The sequence below is a fragment of the Balaenoptera ricei genome, chromosome 11, assembly GCF_028023285.1.
Source record: "Balaenoptera ricei isolate mBalRic1 chromosome 11, mBalRic1.hap2, whole genome shotgun sequence".
NCBI lineage: Eukaryota > Metazoa > Chordata > Mammalia > Artiodactyla > Balaenopteridae > Balaenoptera > Balaenoptera ricei.
Window position 1 is genome coordinate 72,305,602 of NC_082649.1, and position 23,803 is coordinate 72,329,404.

The 23,803-nt window shown below is 37.6% G+C and overlaps 1 protein-coding gene across 2 annotated transcripts in view; it reads left to right on the forward strand.

The window, feature by feature from the left end:
• Positions 1-23,803, forward strand: part of CACNA2D3 (calcium voltage-gated channel auxiliary subunit alpha2delta 3) — a 770,150-nt gene that overhangs the window by 231,849 nt on the left and 514,498 nt on the right. For both annotated transcript variants that reach the window (XM_059937666.1, XM_059937667.1), the window contains exon 4: positions 3,820-3,879. In XM_059937666.1, coding sequence (XP_059793649.1) covers positions 3,820-3,879 — 60 coding nt within the window. The remainder of the gene's footprint in view (positions 1-3,819; positions 3,880-23,803) is intronic.

A 23,803-nucleotide genomic window follows, 5' to 3' on the forward strand; every position in this document is an offset into this window, starting at 1 on the left:
TTTCTTATATATAAAGATAGCTTTTGTTTGTATTGATTCCACTAAAAAGGAAGAGTTATTTAGAAATCTTAAAAGTCAATGTAATGTGTATCAATTGATGAATTACAGCTTTTTAGCTTGTAGGTGCTTTGTTCCAAGGCCAGGATGTATATATTCCGCTATATTGTTACCATTTTTACTGAGTAAGGAAATGTTTGGTCATTAAGGGGGAAGGAATATCTGTGGACAAAACTGCTGCTTTCCCTGACCTCAAAGCTCAGTTTTGAATATTAGTCTTCAAAGCCGTTTTTACTTCCAGTGTTCAGTCCTAATTAAAAGCCACATTCACAGTTCTGTAATCCAATCTGCAGATCCAAAAGGGGAATTCATACAAGAGAAAATTAACTTACTATTATTAAAAGAACACTGCCTCTCTAATGGATATAATAGAGTAACAGTTCTCCTCAGGCTCAGTGGCAGTTCCTTATATAATAACTAAAATATTAGCACATTTAAATTGATTTTTCATGCCTGCAAATAATGATCAAACTTATTTTAAAAATGTACTTAATTTGACTTAGATGATAAGGATATTTGCTCAGAAAGAGACATTCTGGGCTGTTATTTTCTACTGGCAAGCATCAGAGCTGGAAGTTGAGTGGTTTTGATTTTGTTAATGATGATTCAATTTATTTTTAATTTATTAACAATAGGAACTCTGTCCCCAGGACTACTCTGTTTTAGGTAAATTTATGGCACATGATTTCCTTATTAAATAACATTTCTTTTAATTCATTTATCTTTATAAGAGTGTTTCAAGAAGATCGACTATGCTTTGTTCTTTCCAAAAGGTACCTAGTTCTTGATGTTCTGTTTGTCATCATTGTGCATAGCAGCTGAGCCTGTTCTTGGTGTGTGTGTGGGGGGTTCCCCCTGAATTCTCCCATAGAATGTAGGCCTGTCTCCTGCTGGCATCAAGAGAGCAGATTGGGATAACCCCATGGCAAGAAGGGTATGTCCTTTCAAAGAGTCCTGTTCCAAAGTACTTCTGTGCTTCACATGTGGCAGTATTATGTGTGGCTGCCAGTTGACTATCATTTTATGAATCATATCTCCTAAAGCTCTGTAGTGAGCATCATGGGAAAATATCTTTATGAAAACAACAAATATGTGAGATAAATTAAGTTAAAAAAAGGCATGTAGCAAATTTAACTAGAAAATGAACGTAAAAACTGGCCAGCAGGATTAAAATTCTCATGGGCTCACAGCTCCACACAAAGAACAGTGTTCTGGCTGATGTCAGTGGTTTGTACAATATTACAGAATTGTTTCCAATGTGTTATCTTCTTGTGCCCCATGGCTCGTATTGCAATATTTGTAGTTGAAATACATTTCATGTTATATTACACACAAATTTGTTATTGGCATGTATGTGTGATATACATGTACATACATATAAATGTAAATAAAACGTTATATATGAAATGAATTTCATGCTATGTTCTTTCATGATAACTTTAACTTGCTTATTATTTCTGTCTTGTTCTCTTATTTGCTGGTCCTATACAGCTTTCTTTTTCTTTTTTTTGCATTTCCAATTTTTCACTTTTTTCAATATTATCTGTCTTGATAATTGAGAAATTTTATTTTGTTCTTATCTTTCGGTCATTTGTCCATTTCATCGACATTTCTTCTCTGGGTTCTCAGAGTGCTTAGACACCATGAGAAAATAACTTCTATGAGTTTAAGTAAATACAGTAAGAATGAATGGGTTTTTCTGATATGTAAGTGTTAAGAGGTGCATACTATTTGTTATACACACTCTGTAAAGCTCAATATGTAAATGTAATTTAGAATGTTTATGCATGATACATGCATATACATTCTAAATCTGTTACAATGATTAAGAAAATAAGCTCTCACATAGATTTCTTAAATCACTGTCAGTCATTTATTTTTCAGGGTCCACATTGATACATTTGCAAATTGTGTCAAGTAATCACAGGACACTAACAAGCTGCATTGACTAGGATGGTTCCAAGAAGACCACAACCCATTGAAAGTTTGGGGCCAGTGTGTCCAGTCTACACAGATAGTGTCTCTCCTTTTGCTTTTTCTCTGTTTCCCATCCTCTCTGTTTTATGCCTCTCTTCTATAAAGTATTTTATGTCTTATAGTGGAAATACATATATATATATATATATATATATATATATATACAGATTTTAGAGATAAATGAGATTTAGGAAACCTTGGAGGGTTGGTGGTGCTCATAAATCAAGGGGGTCTGGGGTGAGTGCTATTTGTAGTCAGTGGCTCTCAAACTTCAGCAGCTTCTGAATAACCCAGAGAGCTTGTTAAAACAGATTCCTTGGCTCAGCCCCAGAGCTTCTGATTCTGTAGGACTGGGATGGGGCTTGAAAATGTGAGTTTCTAACAGGTTCTCAGGTGAACCTGATGCTGTTGGTGGGGGACTGCACTTTGAGAACCACTGATCAGGGATCGCCTTTTCATGTGTTTGGGATGAGGAAACTGAGAATCAGAGAGAGGAAGGGCTCGCCCAAATTTTGCAGTGGTAGGGAGTTGCATCTTCACTAGAATTAGAACTGGATCTTCTGGCTCTGGCCCTGTAATGTTCTCCTGGGGTCTGTTCTTTGATTGACCAGAGGAGAAGCCTCTTCCTGACTATCTGAAGAGAAACCAGATTGGCCACCTCTCCCAGATTCCAGTCTATGGGCAACGCTGGTGGAGAGAGAGGGCTTTAGTGCTCGTACTGGTGCCTAACTTACCCAAATAAATTTCACTCTCTTTATTTCCATGTCCAATTTAATATTATAATTATTCATGGAACATTTGTCTGTTGATTTGTGATCATTTAGAAATTAATACTAATGTCATCATTTTTGAAACAGGGTCTGTTAAACTCAGTTCTATAATATGTCAAGAAAAAGCAAGCTAAAGACAGCATAGGCTACAAGAATAACTGTGGAAAAAATAGAAATGGTTGAATTTTTTACTTGGATCTAAGGTTTTGCTTTCAGTTCAATAAAATTTCAGTGAAATATTATTTCACCAAACGAGTTTTCTGCAATATCCTGTAGCACACATTTTCATGGTGGGAAATAACTTATTGTTGGAAAGTTCAAATTAAAGAATAAATGATTTTATAGTTGACTCATTTGATGATAAATGGAATTTTATGAAATTATTTTCATAATAATATGAATTGGTTGAATTTACTTAGCTAAGAAGAATAACAAGAGTTGTGTACTTACAGGTGTTGCGTATTGATTTAATTTTAGTGATTTTCTTATTGGGATGCAGATTGTCAAAGTGGCATTGAGGTACCATTAAATTCAAATAACTGTCACCTGATAATTATGTACCAGAGCTGGGTGCAGAAAGAATTGACCTTAAATAATTGAGGGAATTAAGTACTATTTCTAAACCTTTGGGGAAGAAAGCCCACTTAGAGTTAGACTGGATTCAATTCAATAAATCTTGACTAAGGGGCTTCTATGCTTAAGGAATGCACTTTTCTAGGTAGGTTTTGGAGTCCATATCTGGCCTCAAGGGCCAGTGTCTTTGAATTTTTACGAAAGTGGATGCAGAACATATGTGTATTTATATACACATATGATTGGATGATGAAAGCAAAAACTAGACTTTGACACTGATGTTATTTTCAGTTTCATGGAAGCAACGGCACCAGGTCACAGTTCACATGCCATGATATGATCTGTCATTTTTGGGCAATGGAGAAACTTCGGTCTTTTCATGTTGTTGAAATGGGGTCGAGGCTACAGTTCTGATCCTTTGTGTTGCTTTCTATCTTGCCAGCGTCTGGTGGAGGCTGCAGAGGAAGCACACCTGAAACATGAATTTGATGCAGACTTGCAGGTAACTGATTATAGTTTGAGTTAAATTGTTTTGTGTGTTTGTTGCCAAAGGAGAAACACTAGGTATACTGGGAACACCAGAGTTCAGAGGTTTGGAGAGAAGGCTCTTGAGAGAATGGTACAGGGTTGAAATAAATGTGCCTATTTTTTGACAAGACAGGACAGTGATCCTCAACCATTTTCCACTATGCAAGTTACAATAGGTGATAACACACACTTACATGCATGTAACCAGGTTTCCTCTCTAATTCTGGGGGAGTTAATCAGTCAACTGTGACAATAATCACCAGAGATTTTAATGGTAAATTGATAAGATAGATGGCAGAATATATCCAAATCCCTCTTCCATAGCTGCATTTTAAGTGACTGAAAGCAATGTTGTTATGTATAGATCTAACCTTGAATTGACTGTTAATTATATTTAAAAATTAAATCATTCACAGACCTGGGATTTGAACATCTGCTTAATAACTTTTTGTTGTGGATCTCATATCTAATCATGGCACACCTGTGTCGGGTTGAGAAGGATTTTGATGCTGTCATGTATATATAAAACATAGTTAAAGTCAAGAAGTGAATTGAATAATACTTGGAGGTTCCTTTGGGTCCCTCCAGAAGGAAATTTCATCTGTATTGTCATTTTAGGTTTGTGAATTTTTCTCACTGCTAGCAAAACAGGGGTGAATCTTAATTCCTTAAGTCTGTGCCTTGCTAGAACATATCTCTTTTAGTGCCATGTGGTCACAATTAGGAAGTAGTGTTTATTTTGCTGTTTTCATTTATATGGAAAAGATAAATCTTCAAGCACAGAAAAAGATGGTGATACCAGAGATAGCCTTTGGCTGTGTCTCTGTCCCATGGTTGTACCTCTTGTAAAAGAATGCACACTCAAATGGGGTAATGGAGGAAAGTTTAATAAAGAAAATATTTACAGATGTATGGTAAGAGAAACCAACAAGCAATGGTGTTGTACCCCCGGGCAAGCCACACTCCTGGTCTGAAGGAGCAAGAGGAGGGAGTGGTTTCTAGAACCCAGGGAGAGTAGCTGTATGGAAAGGGTAATTGATAGAGAGATGGTGAGCTAGTAAGTGTAGAATCTGGGGAAAAAGATGCACCGATAACTGTCTCTAGCCTTCTGATCTCTTGCTGGTACCCACCATTGGCTGAACCCAACTGTTGGTGTAGTTGATTTGGTTCAGACTTTCTGAGGCTTTGGGTGGAAAAGGGTGAAAAATGGGTCTGGAGGGGAAACAGAAAATATCAAGCCCACCATTGGGCTCATTTTCAGTCATAACACCCAACGTGTGAAGCAAATAGAACCAAGAATGTAGCCAAGCATGAGAGGCTCCAGGGGGAGGCGGAGAAGCCCTGGGGACTGTTGGTAATACCTGGAGAGGAGTGGGGAAGCCAGCCCCGCTCTTAGAGCAGAGCTACAGAGAAGGAGCAGAGGAGTCAGCTGAAAATAGCAAGAAGCACCTTGCCTTCCTATAGCCACACCAGGGTCCATTTGTTGGTCACATTTGTCTTAAGTGTGCCTCCCCTTCAGAGGGTTTGGACTTCTTAGAGTGGACCAGAAGGGATTTGATGAAAGCATCAGGAAACACCTTTTAGGTCTGAAGATTGTAAGGATCTCTTGAATGCATTGCCAAGGGAAACTATGTCTCCTTGGGAGTTCCAGAAGCCTTTTCAGGAATATTCTGGTTGTAAATGACAGAAATTCAACTCAAATCAACTTAAATTTGATAAGAATCTGTGAGTCCAGTCTGATAGTAAATAAATAGATAAATACATAAATAAAAGAGAAGGAAACACTCTTACAGTAGAATGCCAACTACTAAATGTAGAAGAAATGATGGAGTTATATAATTATGGTAATAATTGATTCAGGCAAGAATCTTCAATAGATGCTAAAACTAGCAGGTGAAAGTTTGATGAAGAACAGGACATTGACAATCTCAAAGTATCTGCCCACAAATTGCTTATTAATTACAAAGGGACTTACAGCAGCTTTATTATGGATAAACCATTTTAAATAGGTAATCAAAGGTAATATCATCAATAATGACACAAGGAAACAAAGTGCCTTCAGATGTTTATGACCAGAAAAAATACAACAAAGATTTCCAAAGGACTCTTTTGGAAAATCTGGTGTTTATGTTCATATAGTCAATTTTATTTTGAGATCAGTTGTCTACAAAAAGTAACTGGGTGAGGGAGGGAATGACTAATTGACTTGCAGGATTATTTATCCTTCAGGAGAGAAAACGTGTTCTGTGGTTTAGCTTAACTAACTTTAGAGCGCTCTTTTTTTGTCCCTCTGAAGCAATTGTTATTTTCTAAGAGTGCTCTGACTTCCTTCCTATGATTGATCCTTTACAATAAAATTCTGGTGCAGCACACTGATTCCCTTGTCAAATGTGGTGATGGAAACACAAATGCAGCATGAGTATCCCTCTCAAAAAAAATAGTGACTGAGAGAATGGGTCTCTGGAGTCTTACAGTTTTTGTTCTCTTGGGAACAAAGAAGATGGGCCCAGTTTTTCCTCCCCCATTGTCATCTGTTCTGTATAAGTACAAAACGAATATCAGAGGCTACAGCTGTGGTCTGAGCACAGAGTAGATGTTGAAATAATCTGTCAGTATTACAGAGTGTCATTCACTATCTGGACCATGACAGAATGTTCTGTGGGTCAGAGTAAACCATGTGCACTTTTGTGGAAACCTGGAAAATAGATGATTTGGAGAAAATGGATATGCATCAAAGAATGTATGTCTGCTTAGATGAAGGTTTTGAAGCTGTGAAACATTGATGCTGTTACGCGCAAGTCTGTTAACAGCTTGGGTGTCAGCCCCGTTGCTCTTCCTGGGGTAGCAGGTCTGTGTATAGGCTCTGAGTTTATTGCTACGACAGTCCATTAGAACTGATCAATTGTTAATCTGGGTTCCACTGACCTCTCTACAACACCTGCCAGTGGATTGTTTTTATCAAAAAAATTTCAGAGTACCATCTGCTCACCATGAAGTAATGTTGAGGAGGTTCCCGTGCTATTAGCTCGGGAAGAGCAGAGGGAGCTGGGAGTCTGTTTTCCTACAGAAACAAAAATGTTTTTGTGACGTTTCCTAAACTGTACAGCTTCAAGTTACATAGTCTTAGCCCCCACTCCACCATCCCATTTCCAAAATAAAAAAGAAATGCTGGATCTGCCTCTTCTTTCACTTTAGATTGGAGTCTTCGTGTCTTTGCATCATAATGTGCTTTAAAAGTGAAGAATTTGTTTTTCATTGGTAGAATCATAAAAAAATTACCAAAAGAAAGTCATGCCTCCTTATTGTCAGGATTTTATTTATCATTTAAATTTCCTCTTACAGTTTCTCCAGAGGTTTAGCCTTTTCCTTATGAGCTTATAGCCTTGACATTGGTAGTCCCTTCTGTAGGTCCTTAAATATGGCACTAGGTTGTTAGTTCTTAACAAAAACTATGTTGGGGCAAGAGGCAAAATACAGCCTTTGAAGGGTAGCATATGTGAACTACCCACAATGCAGTGTCCTGCACACAAACCAGAGCTGCGTGGGTTCATTGGCTGGAAAACTTTCTTGTGGACACTGGTGTCAGTTTAGCCCCTGTATGGTGTCCTATGGATTCCAGACTGGCCTCTTGGTTTTGTTCTTTGTTCCCTGATATTTCCATTAGGGCACTTTTCAGTTAGAACTGATGCAAACACAGGCCTTGTTAAAATGGCATCTTCCCTTTTTTAACCGCATGCTTTGAATTAACATAGGTTTTTAATGTAAAGCACATATGAGATTGATAATTATAAGAAAAGAGTTTAAAAACTGTCTGAATTATCACATATGATCATTTGAGCATTTCATTCTCGTTATGTTGATGGAGCAAGGCTGGGGTGGTGGGGGCAGCCCCTAGCCCTGATTATCCTAGCTATTGATGAATTTCCAGAAAACTAGGTCTGCGCATGTAGTATAATTCAGAGAGAAGCCTCCTCCTCTTACTTATTCTTTCTTTTGGGGTTTTTCTACCGGCAGCGAAGAAGAAAAAAGTCCTTTTGACTGTTTACTAAAAACCTGCTTATCTTTGAACTGTAAACGTATTTTCTTTGAAAGCTGTCTTAAATAAGTGCCAGTTGCACAGAGCTGGTGCACAGTGGGGGAAAAAAAAGAATTGTGGTTTTGAATTGTGTATCCTACGGAAAGCTTTTTGATTACAAAGTTTTCTACAATAATTTTTCTTTGTTGCTTTGTAAGTAGTAGGGGGAAAAAGCCTGATGACATTCAGAGGGATAACAAAGTGTGAGTGGAAGGGAACTGGGGGGGTCGCAGTGTCCTGAACTTCCCCTCCTGGTCACTGCCGAGCTGCTGTCACCTATCTTGCACACACAATGTCCTGATTTCAGACTTGGGGTGAGAGGTTTGGATTGGAAGTGATGTAGAGACCACTGATGGGAAATCTCGGGGTGGGACGGCTTGTGATACTTGCTAGAGCATCTTCCTCCACCTCGTTGCCACTGCCTGTTGCATTGGGAGGCTGTGTTGAAGGAGAACCCAGGGAGGAGAGAGGGGTGGCTCTGGAGCTCCAACATTCCCTTTAGAACATCCAACATTAGCCACTGGGAGAAGGAAGCCTTTCTCAGAAGGCTTAGGAAGGGCATCTAGCAAACAGCGGAGTAGAGCTGTCCTTTTCCTGACAGCGTCTCGTTGCTGGCTAGTGAGGCTTTGCCCTGGGGAAAAACTGTAAGCTGTGAAGGAGAGCAAAGGTCAGGTTTAGCAGAAGTACTTGCTGGGTGGAGGAGATGACTGTCCTCATGGGGTTTCTCATGTATTTCTGTTAAGCCCCAATCCATCCTTGCTCTCTTGGACTGAGTGAGGTGTTGAACTCCTTGCTGAGGGAGGAGGTGGAACACGGAAGACCCAGACCCCAAAACTGGAAATAGATTTTTTTATAGAGATAGCTCATTGACTTTTGTGCACTAAACAAGAAAGATAGGGTTCACATCTATAGGAGAAAGAAATGAAAAGAGAAGGAAATTTTCACACTTTTTGTATTAAAATAAGCCCCTCTTTTCTGATGTAATTTATCAGGGGATGCTTTTTTTTTTTTCTTTTCTCCTCCTTTTTCTTTTTATCAGCTTGGCCAGGGTTCACAGTCTTCTGCATTTTAAGATCTTACATTAGATGTTTCTTAGTTAGGACTTGCCATATGTCATTTATTCACAAGACTGATATGTAAATAGTTTCTGAGGAATCTTTAAGTGTGAGCATTTAAAAGTCAAAGTAATTTCTTCGTTGTTACATGCACACACACTGTCATTTTCGTGCATTTGGCTAGAACGTTATAACTTTTACAGAGAGAGCTTTGGTCTAGAGGTCTGAAAATGCAGGTTCTGATAGTTCTGGTCCCAACTGGACCATTTACTTGCTCAAGGAACTGATTGCTCATCCATAAAAAGACAGATTGTGATATCTAGATGATTTCTAAGAACTCATTCATCTCTCATGTGCCAAGATTCATTCAACAAATAGTTATCAGTGATATCCTGTGGGTCAGGCACTGGGTTTTGGATATGGCCAAGAGCTAGACAGATGCTGTCTTTGTTCTCATGGAGCTCACGCTCTAATGCGAGTGACAGATTTTAAAGACATGATGACAGAAATAATTTTAAAATTTTGATCATGATGAATGACATGAAACATAAGCAGGGACTTCCCTGGTGGTCCAGTGTTAAAGGATCCGCCTTCCAATGCAGGGGACACAGGTTCGATCCCTGATTGGGGAACTAAGATCCGAAATGCTGTGGGGCAACTAAGCCCGTGCGCCACAACTACTAAGCTAGTGCATCTCAACTAGAGAGCCTGCGTGCTGCAAACTACAGAGCCCACGTGCTCTGGAGCCTGCGCGCCACAACTAAAGAAGAGAAAACCCACGTGCCACAACTAGAGAGAAGCCCACGCGCCACACCTAAGACCCGATGCAGCCATAAAAAGAAAGGCAGGGAGGGAGGCAGGAAGGAAGGAAGAAAAGAAACATAAGCACAGGGCATAATTACAGCACAGGACAGGAGACCTTGCCTGGTCTGGGAGTTCAAGGGACCTTGGTGCAAATCCCTGAAGAGTGAGTCTTGACTGAGTGGTGATTCTAGATTTACCTCCTCCAGGGCTAGAAGAAATCTCCCTGCAAAGTTATAAGTTCTAGCCAGGGGAACAAAGACAATAGTGTTTGCATCTCCAGTGCATCTATGTGTGTGTGTAACAACAGAGAACCCATAATACCTGTATTTTCCATAAATGCAAAATTAAAATTATTTTATCTGCTTTCCATATAGTAGTCTTTCTCACCTAGTGATACTTTATTGTTGTTGCCTCTTTAATGATGCTTATCGTTTCTTATCCTGTTAGTTTTATTCATATGTGTCCATTTTTTGCTTAATTTAAATTTATTCAGAACTCAGCACCTGATAGGCCCTGTTCTAGGTTGTGGGACTTCCATAAACTGAGATGTGACCCTCTTCCTCCAGGAAAGTTCTAATCTCCCTTTTTAAGATATGTTTCATTAGTTGTTACTTTAAGGATTACAATAGGCATCTTTAACTTAAGTGCACAGTGTATCTTGAGTTAATTTACTGTGCGAAGTACCACTCCATCTGAAACAAGAATAGTGTACTTCTACCTACCACTTTCCTTCGTGTAGTCATATATTTTACTATTATATGTGTTATAAACACTGTAAGATGTTATTTTGTTTTAGTTTTGCTTTAAACAGCTGTTTTCTAAAAAATTAAATAAGAAATAAGGTAATATGTATTGATATTTACCTACACATTTATAATTTCTGGCACTCTTCATTTCATTGAGTTTCCTTCTGTTATCATATCTCATCAGCCTGAAGAACATCTTTTAGCTTTTTTTTTTTCTTTTTCATTTTTGCATTGAAGGTCTGGTAGCAACAACTTCCCTCAGCTTTTGTGTAGCTAAAAATATCTGTATTTTGCCCTCATTTTTGAAGGATAATTTTGCTGGATACAGAATTTTTACTTGACAGTTTATATTTTTCTTTTACCACTTTGAAGATATCATCCCATTCTCTTCTGATCTTTAATGTTTCTGATGAAATGTCATCCATCATTTTTATCTTTGTTCCTCTGGATACACTGAGTCATTTTTCTCTCCTGCTTTCAAGATTTTTTCTCCTTATCTTTGATTTTCAGTATACTATACAGTGTGATAGGTTAAGGGTGTTACTAGATGTGATTTTCTTTATATTAATTCTGCTTGGAGCTTGCTGAGATTCTTGTATATTCTCACCATATTTGGAAAATCTTTAACAATTATTTCTTCAAAATTTTACCTGCCCCATTCTTGTTACATTTTCTTCTGGAACTTAAGTCACATCTATGTTTGATTGCTTAATATCATCCCACAGATCAGTGTGGCTCTTTTTTTAGTTTGTTTCCAATCTATTTTCTATTAATTGGTCTCCTAGTTTACTAGCCCTTTTTTTTCTGTGGTCTCCAATCTACTGTTAAACTCATCCAGGGAATATTTTATTTCATGTATTGTACTCTTAGTTCTAGAATTTTCAATAAATCTTTTTTTTAGTTGAAGTATAGTTGATTTACAATGTTGTATTAGTTTCTAGTGTACAGCAAAGTAATTCAGATATATATATATATATATATATATATTCTTTTTCACATTCTTTTCCATTATAGGTTATTACAAGATAATGAATATAGTTCCCTGTGCTATACAGTAGGACCTTGTTGTTTATCAAATCTTTTAAAATTGTTTTTATTTCCTGCTGAAATTCCCCATCTATGCACCAATTATGTTCATGATTTCTTTTAAGTCCTCAGACATATCTACAATAGCTGTTTTAAATTCCTTCTCTGCTAATTCCAGCATCTGGGTCATTTCTGTTTCTATTGAGTGCTGTTTTCTTTTGAAGCCCCATTTTTTTTGCTTCTTCACATGTCTAGTAATTTTTGTTGTAGGTTAGGCATTGTGTTATGTCTTTGAATGATTTTTGTAAATTTCCTCATTGTAACTTAGTATAGTTCCATTCATGTTGTAGATGTCCTAAAAATACCAAATTTATTGAATCCAATTAAGTTGGATTTAGGAAACAGTTATTAAAGAGATGAAGAGAAGAGAATGATCAACTATACATAATAGGGAAGACTCCAGTGGTTTAATCTTCTGCACTCTAACAATGTAAGTAGTGAATACAACATAGACTTCTTTGTTCCAGAAATACCACAAGGCCATCTTCTAGCTGAAAGAAAGAGAAAAATGCATTTCTGTTATAGAATCTTGGACCACAAACATTGTTTCTCAAAAGTTTATAATTTCTGTAGCTTAATTATATTGCTACCATCCCCTGTTCTAAATCCAGATAAAAATATTAATATTAACAAATTTAAAGACAAAAAGTACAACTTTATAGCAATGGTAATTGATTTGGTTTTGTTTGAACAGTCACCTTACTTAATAGTTCAGAGGGGAAAAAATGACATTATTTGCTCCTCCCAAAGTTATCATTTATTTGTCTGTGGAATGTTTTCACATTAGTGACTCTCTTTTTTCTTTGCTACTTGGGTGTTTAGAAACCTAGGTCTTTTATCTTTAATTTTATCAATAATGAATAATCTAATAAAACCCCTATGTGTTTCCCCTTTGTCCTAGTCTTTCTTGTTACAACATTCTTTTTTCTATCATGACCACGTATACCTTAATTTGTAGGTAATAGTGTTTAGAGAAGTCTGAAATGTTGCTTTAGAAAGCCCTTTCTTTTCCTATCAAGTCATTGGTTCTTTTGTGATTCCTTTTTATCTTGGGTTTTCTCAATTGGGCTTTCTCAAAACTGGGAATGTTTATTTAAAATAAATATTTGTTTAAAACATATTTGTTTTAAATATATGTTAAACATAGTAAAACACCACCAATTCAGACTTTATTAAACATTTCAATTAAACAAACACTTTTAAAGCACAGTTTTAATGTTTCCACATACACAGTGTGATTGTGATGTTTCAGATATCAGCCAGTTTGGAAAGGGGACATTTTGGGACATCGAGGCCCTCTTGGCATATCTATAGTTATAATTAGATAAACACTTAGTGGTGCTGTTAATCATAATATCAGAGTCCCACAGTACATTGCCAGAAACCTTAGTGTCTTTCGTTAAGATGGCTGACTGCAGAGGTCATTGGCAGATCCCAGAAGTTACCTTGGGGTCTTTCTCCAGCAAATTCTTTGGCAGCCCTTAGGGATGCTGGAATGCCCTTAGGTTGCTGATTTCATCAAGGGTCTTGTGGTCTAGGAATTTGCCAACTGCTATCGAATTTTTAAAGTAAAACTTGAATCTGGTGGCAATGTAGAAAGTAGACACCTCAACAGAAATTTTGTAATCTCATTTAAGCCTGTTTGTTAATAAAGCACCTGATATGTACATAGATGAATTAATTCTCATGTTTTCTACTTTCAGTTTAGTTTGAGAGGTAGGTCTTTATAATATAAATAACTCCAAGTACGTGCCTTTGGTATAGTAATCCTAATTCTTCAAATTAAAAAAATTTCATGACTGACATTTTTAGGATAGTTCTCTTTGCTGGTTAATTAATACTAATAGAATATAGGAACAATGATAAGAGTAATAGGTGCCATTATTTAAAATGTATTAGGTATAGGCAGTGGCTTAAATGCTTTCCAGGCATTATCTCATTTAATTCTTCTCCCCACAGTCATGTGAGAGAGATACTGTTATTATCTCCATTTTACATAAGGAGAAACTAAGATTGAGAGGCCACACGTTGGGCCCAAGGTTATACCACAGTGGGTGGACCAGCCAGAATCCACACCTGAGACTGTCTGGCTCCAAAGACCAATCAGTTATGTTGCCTCATGGAATCACAAATTTTAACACTGGCTTTAAATTGCACTGGACAAAATCTTATAAAGAAATAAATTTAAGAAGAAAATTATAGTGGGTTATTTAATAGGTCTATCAAAAAAAAGAAGGTCTATCAAATACATCAAAAAGAAATTTTCTAGAATGGTAAATTCTGACCCATGAACCTATGTAATAAAAAAATCTCTTAATAAGATATAATGATTTAGTAAAAATGATTAAGCATCACTTTACTGATATTATTAGAAACGGACATAAGGGAGACATCCCTCATTTGGTAATTGGATCTATTATCTACATAGTAACCACTGTGACTTTTTAAAAATACAAGTTACTTATTACTTACACTTTGCTTATACTAAGAACAAAGTCTGGATGTCCCACATACCTTACAGAGCGCCACACAACTTTCTCAAGATTGCAGGTGGATTAGCAGCTACTTCCCTTTCCTTCGTGTCTGCTATGTTCCTGCCTTACTCCTTCTCTTCTTTGAGCTCGCCTATACGATTTGTTTGTTTATTTTCTGTCTCCTCCAGCAAAACATGAGCTCCATGAGAGCAGGCACCTGACATCTAGTCATATGTCCACAAATATTTGTTAGAATTAATTGAAATTCATAACGGTGATACAATCACTAAAATCTGCAGCTGACTGGTAATCACCAGCATCGTTGGTAATTCATGAAGTTGTCATCTGTTTATTTCAATTAGAAAAAGCTAATTCTTTCTTAAAATAAATACTTATGGCGTGACCAGAAGTGATTAAATTATTGCTGTAATATTCAAAGACATTTTCATATATTAATGGCAGCTTTTATTGAAGCAGTTGGCTTTTGTTGTTACTTATAATAAATTCATGAAATGGCTAATTTTCTTAATCTAAATGAGATTTTTCTGCCATTTAATATGTAGTTACAAATATATGAGTATACTAATTATGAAGAAGATAACTGATTAATTTAATGAATATTATGTTAAATGAGTATCAAGTTATTTTATTAAAGAGTTATGTTCTTATAGAGAAAACATCTTTAAAATTGGAAAGGAGAAAAATTAGAAGGGAAACATGCTCTTACAACTCAAGTTTCCTCTCTTGGGCAGGTCCCCACCCACCTTTCTAGCTCCCATAATCAGCGCTACAGACACCATATGTCTGTGGCAGGAGTAGCCTCTTACAACACAAGTAGGAATTCAGAGGAGACATAATCAGCCTTTAAGAATGAGTATTTGACAGCAATAATGGGTGTGACTTGAGGTCGTATGTGAAATCTTTGTCTACCAGATATCAAACATCTAACATTATAATCTCCTTAGAATACCTTTAAAAGCCATAAAAGTCAGCCCCTTACAGAAAATCCTTGATCTGACATTTCACTTGTCCATAGCAAAATAAAACAACAACAAAATAAATAAACAGACTTCAAAACAAAAACAGCTTTTCTCATGCTGGTAGTCATTAATAGAGGGGGAAAAAAGTAATTTTTTTCCCTTGGAGTATTGCATTAGTAGCTAGGGGCCTTGAAGTTTTGCTAATCAGCTATGTGACCTTGGTTAAATCACATTTCCTTTCAGACTTCATGTTACCTCTGGTAAATGAGGGCATGAGACTGGTTTGATTTTCCTGCCTGGTCTAGAACTGCCTAAGTCTGTGAGGTTGTGATTTTTTACAGGGAAAGGATAGCAATTACTTTTCCGTAGAGTGAGGGTATTCTTTTAGGAAATCCAGCAACGTCTACAGACATAGCATTGTCCTAAGGGAAACACCTCTGAGAAGAAAATCTCTCAATTCTTTCCTCCCCACAAATAGATATAAACTTCCTACTTTAAAGCTGGAACAGAGAAATTTCAAGGGAAGATTGCTTGATTGGATCATTCACAGACCACCCCCGCCCCCGTAAATTATTTTATCATTTTAGATTTAAAGGGGTTCTTTTGAATAATATAAAGGACACTTTTTTTTTTTTTTTTTTTGGTGTGTGATTTTAAGAACTTAACTCTGGAATGTAAATGACTTGACCCCAAACCGTAGTTTCTGTATGGTTAAAGAAATTCAGAACCAAATTAAACCTTTGCTTTTGCCTTATTTAGCAGTGATTATGTCGTGCATGTGAATGTATTCATAATTGATCCTTCTTCCTAAAAGTTTTCAGGTGGCTGAGACCATGTAAACACCATGAAAAAAATTTTTTTCTAGGTTTTAAAGCCTTTTGTCCTCTCATTCTACATGAGATTGGCTGAAATGTAGAAGTTGTTCTGATTAAAAGGAGCAAGATTGGAGAGCTGGAGGAGGAATTACAGCTTATTAGTAATATTTTCTGAAACCCAGGTCAGAAGAACAATGGGCCACAAACAGCTTTTGTCTGGTCAAAATGCCGTTTTGATTACAAGAAGATACAAAAGGATTCATTATGTCTGCTTATATTTGCTGATTAATATTCTGGGTGAGGTAGATATTAGCTGTCTTCTGAAGAGAGAAAGACACACATTTGAATCCTGGCTTGTTTTTTCTTGCTGGTAGTGAGACCCACGGCAAATTTCCTAGCCTGTTGGAGTCTCAGTTTCTTCTGTATATTTAGGGTGATGATACTCTCCCTGTAATGGTGTCAGGTTTCCACGGGCTTATTGATCTACATGAAGTATTGAGCACACTGTCTGGTACAGAACATGATCCCAGTTCAGGGTAACCATTATCATTACTATGATCATGATTTTGACCAATACTCTTGAAATACAAAGAAGTTGATTACATTCATAATTGCTTATTTAGTCTCTGCCTCCTTTGAGGGCTGTGAGTTCTGTGGGGCAGGGACCACATCTGTTTCTCAGTTTGTGATCAGAGCTTAGGCACACAGCTGGCACTCAAGAAATATCTGAAGAAGGGGTGAATGACTGATGGAAAAAAATGGAGGATCATCTCAAGAGTGAGATCCCCACTAGGAAGACGGTTAAAAGCATCATTTGTTCAAGAGAAAAAAATGCGATGCTCCTAGCAGAATTGGGAGCAGCAGCGGGGCTGTGCATGCTCAGAGCCTGAGCCATTTCTAGCCTTTTTGGGACTTTGGTGGGTGACAGGATTGGGTGTTTTGTGTCCATGGAGGGACTGAACTCAGACTCTCTTTGGTCACACCTGTGCCTTCCTGGGTGTGTGAGGCAGATGGTGGGAGGCCCCTATCTAAGTAGGCAGAGAGAGCAAAAGACCTGGAACAATTTCCCTTCATAATCATCAGCCAATTTTGGAGCACTGGGTTAGCTAATTGTTCACTTTTGCTTTCATTGTTGTTTTAAAAAGGGTCCTTTATCTGTCTGAAGAGAAACACAAACAAGAGACTGGTGTTAGGACATATTTTATATTCCTCTTACAATTTCATTAATGGTTTTAAAGGAAATCTCTCTTGTAATTGCCTTAAGCATTCTGTCTTTATTATTAAATACCAGCCATTTATTATGTTCTACACTTCTTTTTGGCTCTGTGTGCCATATTTTCTGGGACCTTCTGAATTTAAAATGATTGAACTGTAGGGCACGTGGTTCTGGGAGCATGCCCTCTCATTTAAATTTCCAGGAGCACCACCATGCTCTTAGAATGTCTTAGCAGAAACAGATGTCTGGAGTCTGGGCCTTTATTCATTTCACTTTCAAAGACAACATAACTATCAGATTAAAAATCAGCAAAATTCTGTTTGCTTTGGAGCCAGCTATATTCCACTTTTTAGGTCTCATACGCCCCAACCCCAACTCTGGGTTCTGATCTTGAATCTCGGTCACATCTCAGCTGGGTCCACATCCAGTCTCAGGTTATTTGAGAGGAGTTGCAAGACCTTGACTCAGAATCACAAGGTACGCCTTAAACTTTAGATTGTCAGGTGAAATAGCATTTGGGGGGCTATGACTATCGTATTTAATCTTCATACCAATCTGGTGAGGGTAGGTACTATGATAACCTCACTTCATGAATGATAAAACTGGCATTCAGAGAAGTTAAAAAGTTACGCACAGTCACACGGTACAGCATGGTGAACCCTTGGATCAGAAACTAACTGGTTTTGATTCCATGAACAGTGCTTTAAATATTACGCTTTTCAGAAAGCACTTGTTTATGAATATTTATTTTCTAGGTCTTTCTTTGGTCTGGTGTGGGTGGGTGATGGGAAATTGTAAGGAATTTGGAAAGCAGACTACCAAAGGTACAGGTTGAATTCAGTTGAGTCAGTAGCTGTTGTTTTTATTTTCTTGCCTCATTGGACTACAGAATTGTCTCCTTCGGTATTTGATGCTATTGTTATATATTTTCTCAAGTCACCGTTTATAAGCCACATGATACTCTTTCCAGGGTGGGGGCTTGGCTCCCAGATGAAGAAAGAAGCACCTCTGGCAAGATGATTCTGCAGTGAGCTTGGTGGTAGTGTGGGAACATCTGTCATCTGCAGTATTTCTATACCAAAGGCCCTGAGTATTCATTCATTCATTAGTTCATTTGTTCATTACTTTCTTGGATCTACCTGCAAAGGAAAAGATTCTAGAATATTTTCCCTGGGACTTGGGACAGCAGCCAGGGTGCCAGCAACAATTGGAGGTGCCTGATACAGTGAGTCAGACATAATGTGCTCTCTTTGTTTGCTTCCTCTGCCTTTTTTCTATTCTCTTTAAGTTTAATAGACAAAAGATGGGGAAACGGCAGAGCAGGTGACATCCGCTCTTGAGCAAGGAGGGCCTTAGGGGTCTGTCCCTTGGGAGTGTCTGCAGATGGGATTTAAGTTATTGATGTATATTCTTCCAGTGTGGCAGAAACCAACTCTGGATTTGAAAAGTTCACCTGGACTCCACAGGGGGAGGGCTGTTGTTGGCAGATTTGCTTTTCTGAGAGAGGCAACCATTTCCTGCTGCATGGTTATCATGTCAAGGGTTGGGAACCAGGGCATGTTGGCAATAAGGATTTAATGAATACATATGAGAAGAGGAGATTCAAGCCACTGAGGAGCATATTGCCCTAGGCCACTTCCCATTTCAGGATGGTGAGATATTTAGGGGAGTAAATTTCAGGTGATCATGGAAGAAAAAATGTTCGAGGGGCATTGGGATGAGATATGTCCTAACTTGTGTTTTCCACAGCAGGGGGGTGGTCCACCTCGCTTGGAGCCTTATAATCACCTCTCAGGTTTGTCCATTGTCTTTGTTTTTATAATTCACATATAGCTTTAAAAAATACAATTAGGCCTGCCCTTGTGTGCATTATCCCACATGACAGAAAGGATGTGTTTTTAATTTATTCTTTGCTTCTAATTGTGGTGTCGGCATGTCAGGGTTCACTGGTTAGAGAGAGAATGTGCCTGCTTTTGTAAAGCAGTTAATTGGACCTGGTAACGATTATTGTCAGAAATACCTGGGGGTGGTGCTGGTCCCAGGGCGTCGTCCTTCATGGCGATTTCCAGCATCTAGCGTGCTGGGACACTGAGGATTTTCCAGAAGGAAACAGCAGATTGGAGTTCTTGTACTGCAGACCCAAATTGCAGTCCTGTTGGTGACCTTTTCTGAGTGTGTACTGCTTTCTGGTGCTAGGGACTTCTGAAGAGAATGTTTTCAATTTTGAGGTGTTTAAGAAAATATTTACAATACAGGCAACAAAGGACTAGTATCTAGGCTAGAGGCAGAACTCATCCATAGCAGTCACCAAAATATCACAGTAAAAACTCCTCCATATCAATCTACTGCAAAGAAGCAGCAGAAAAATGGGCAATGGATATGAGCAGTCAGTCGACAGGAGTAGAATTATATGGACGAAGAAAAGATACTCAATCTCACTAGTTATCAAGGAAAAGTAAATTAAAGCAGTGAAGTACAATTTTTACTGATCAGGTGGCAAAATCATAATAATGATGATGAAGATGATGATATCAAATGTTGGTAAGGCCTGGGGAGATGGGACTCCGCTGGTCCAGCCACACTTCAGGTCAGCTTTGCAGAAGCTTGTAAAACTGAAAAGGCACAGACCCTGGGAACCATCAACTCCATATCTTGCATCTGCTTACAGAAACACTGGCACCTGTACACCAGAATACAGCATTGACCATAGGTGCGTGGGTTTAGCTCTGTGCTTTCTATCCTGTTCCACTGATCTATATTTCTGTTTTTGTGCCAGTACGATACTGTCTTGATGACTGTAGCTTTGTAATATAGTCTGAAGTCAGGGAGTCTGATTCCTCCAGCTCTGTTTTTTTCCTCAAGACTGCTTTGGCTATTTGGGGTCTTTTGTGTCTCCATACACATTTTAAGACTTTTTGTTCTAGTTCTGTAAAAAATACCATTGGTAATTTGATAGGGATTGCATTGAATCTGTAGATTGCTTTGGGTAGTATAGTCATTTTCACAATATTGATTCTTCCAATCCAAGAACATGTTATGGCTCTCCATCTGTTTGGATCATCTTTAATTTCTTTCATCAGTGTCTTATAGTTTTCTGCATACAGGTCTTTTGTCTCCTTAGGTAGGTTTATACCTAGGTATTGTATTCTTTTTGTTGCAATGGTAAATGGGAGTGTTTCCTTAATTTCTCTTTCAGATTTTTCATCATTAATGTATAGGAATGCAAGAGATTTCTGTGCATTAATTTTGTATCTTGCAACTTTACCAAATTCATTGATTAGCTCTAGTAGTTTTCTTGTGGCATCTTTAGGATTCTCTATGTATAGTATCATGTCATCTGCAAACAGTGACACTTTTACTTCTTCTTTTCCAATTTGTATTCCTTTTATTTCTTTTTTTTCTTTGATTGCCGTGGCTAGGACTTCCAAACTGTGTTGAATAATAGAGGTGAGAGTGGACATCCTTGTCTTGTTCCTGATCTTAGAGGAAATGCTTTCAGTTTTTCACCATAGAGAATGATGTTTGCTGTGGGTTTGTTGTATATGGCCTTTATTATGTTGAGGTAGGTTCCCTCTATGCCCATTTTCTGAAGAGTTTTTATCATAAATGGGTATTGAATTTTGTAAAAAGCTTTTTCTGCATCTATTGAGATGATCATATGGTTTTTCTTCTTCAATTTGTTAATATGGTGTATCACATTGATTGATTTGCATACATTGAAGAATCCTTGCATTCCTGGGATAAACCCCACTTGATCATGGTGTATGATCCTTTTAATGTGCTGTTGGATTCTGTTTGCTAGTATTTTGTTGAGGATTTTTGCATCTATATTCATCAGTGATAATGGTCTCTAATTTTCTTTTTTGTAGTATCTTTGTCTGGTTTTGGTATCAGAGTGATAGTGGCCTCATAGAATGAGTTTGTGAGTGTTCCTTCCTCTGCAATTTTTGGGAAGAGTTTGAGAAGGATGGGTGTTAACTCTTCTCTAAATGTTTGATAGAATTCACCTGTGAAGCCATCTGGTCCTGGACTTTTGTTTGTTGGAAGATTTTTAATCACAGTTTCAATTTCATTACTTGTGATTGGTCTGTTCATATTTTCTGTTTCTTCCTGGTCAGTCTTGGCAGGTTATACCTTTCTAAGAATTTGTCCATTTCTTCCAGGTTGTCTGTTTTATTGGCATAGAGTTGCTTGTAGTAGTCTCTTAGGATGCTTTGTATTTCTGCGGTGTCTGTTGTAACTTTTCCTTTTTCATTTCTAATTTTATTGATTTGAGTCCTTTCCCTCTTTTTCTTGATGAGTCTGGCTAATGGTTTTTCAATCTTGTTTATCTTTTCAAAGAACCAGATTTTAGTTTTATTGATCTGTGCTATTGTTTTCTTTGTTTCTATTTCATTTATTTCTACTCTGATCTTTATGATTTCTTTCCTTCTGCTAACTTTGGGTTTTGTTTGTTCTTCTTTCTCTAGTTCCTTTAGGTGTAAGTTTAGATTGTTTATTTGAGATTTTTCTTGCTTCTTGAGGTAGGCTTGTATTGCTATAAACTTCCCTCTTAGAACTGCTTTTTCTGCATCCCATAGGCTTTGGATAATCGTGTTTTTCATTGTCATTTGTGTCTAGGTATTTTTTGGTTTCCTCTTTGATGTCTTCAGTGATTGGTCATTTAGTAATGTATTGTTTAGCCTCCATGTGTTTGTGTTTTTTACGTTTTTTTCCCTGTAATTGATTTCTAATCTCATAGCATTGTGGTTAGAAAAGATGCTTGTTGTAATTTCAATTTTCTTAAATTTACTGAGGCTTGAGTTGTGACCCAGGATGTGATCTATCCTGGAGAACGTTCTGTGTGCACTTGAGAAGAAAGTGTAATCTGCTGTTTGTGGATGGAATGTCCTATAAATATCAATTAAATCTATCTGGTCTATTGTGTCATTTAAAGCTTGTGTTTCCTTATTAATTTTCATTTTGGATGATCTGTCCATTGGTGTAAGTGAGGTGTTAAAGTCCCCCACTATTATTGTGTTACTGTCAATTTCCTCTTTTATAGCTGTTAGCAGTTGCCTTATGTATTGAGGTGCTCCTATGTTGGGTGCATATATATTTATAACTGTTACTTCTTCTTCTTGGATTGATCCCTTGATCATTATGTAGTGTCCTTCCTTGTCTCTTGTAACATTCTTTATTTTAAAGTCTATTTTATCTGATATGAGTATTGCTAGTCCAGCTTTCTTTTGAATTCCATTTGTATGGAATATCTTTTTCCATCCCCTCACTTTCAGTCTGTATGTGTCCCTAGGTCTGAAGTGGATCTCTTGTAGACAGCATATATATGGGTCTTGTTTTTGTATCCATTCAGCAAGCCTGTGTCTTTTGGTTGGAGCATTTAATCCATTCACGTTTAAGGTAATTATCGATATGTATGTTCCTATTACCATTTTCTTTTCTTTTTTTTTCTTTTTATATTTTTTAACATTTTTACTGGAGTATAATTGCTTTGCAGTGGTGTGTTAGTTTCTGCTTTATAACAAAGTAAATCAGTTATACATATACATATATCCCCATATCTCTTCCCTCTTGCATCTCCCTGCCTCCCACCCTCCCTATCCCACCTTTCTAGCTGGTCACAAAGCTCCGAGCTGATCTCCCTGTGCTATGCGACTGCTTCCCACTAGCTATCTGTTTTACATTTGGTAGTGTATATATGTCCATATATACACTATCACTCTCTCACTTTGTCCCAGCTTACCCTTCCCCCTCCCCATGTCCTCAAGTCCATTCTCTAGTAGGTCTGCGTCTTTATTCCCATCTTGCCCTTAGGTTCTTCATGACCATTTTAATTTTTTTTTAGATTCCATATGTATGTGTTAGCATATGGTATTTGTTTTCTCTTTCTGACTTCACTCTGTATGACAGACTCTAGGTCCATCCACCTCACTACAAATAACTCAATTTTGTTTCTTTTTATGGCTGAGTAATATTCCATTGTATATATGTGCCACATCTTCTTTATCCATTCATCTGTCAATGGACACTTAGGTTGCTTTCATGTTCTGGCAATTGTAAATAGAGCTGCAATGAACATTGTCCTATTACCATTTTCTTAATCGTTATGGATTTGTTTTTGTAGTTCCTTTTCTTCTCTTGTGTTTCCCACTTAGAGAAGTTCCTTTAGCATTTGTTGTAGAGCTGGTTTGGGGGTGCTGAATTCTCTTAGCTTTTGCTTGTCTGTAAAGCTTTTGATTTCTCCCTCGAATCTGAATGAGATCCTTGCCGGGTAGAGTAAGCTGGGTTGTACGTTCTTCCCTTTCATCACTTTAAATGTGTCATGCCACTCCCTTCTGGCTTGTAGAGTTTCTGCTGAGAAATCAGCTGTTAACCTTATGGGAGTTCCCTTGTATGTTATTTGTCGTTTTTCCCTTGTTGCTTTCAATAACTTTTCTTTGTCTTTAAATTTTACCAATTTGATTACTATGTATCTCGGCGTGTTTCTCCTTGGGTTTATCCTGTATGGGACTCTCTGCACTTCCTGGGCTTGGGTGGCCATTTCCTTTCCCATGTTAGGGGAGTTCTCGACTATAATCTCTTCAAATATTTTCTCGGGTCCTTTCTCTCTGTCTTCTCCTTCTGGGACCCCTAAAATGCGTATGTTG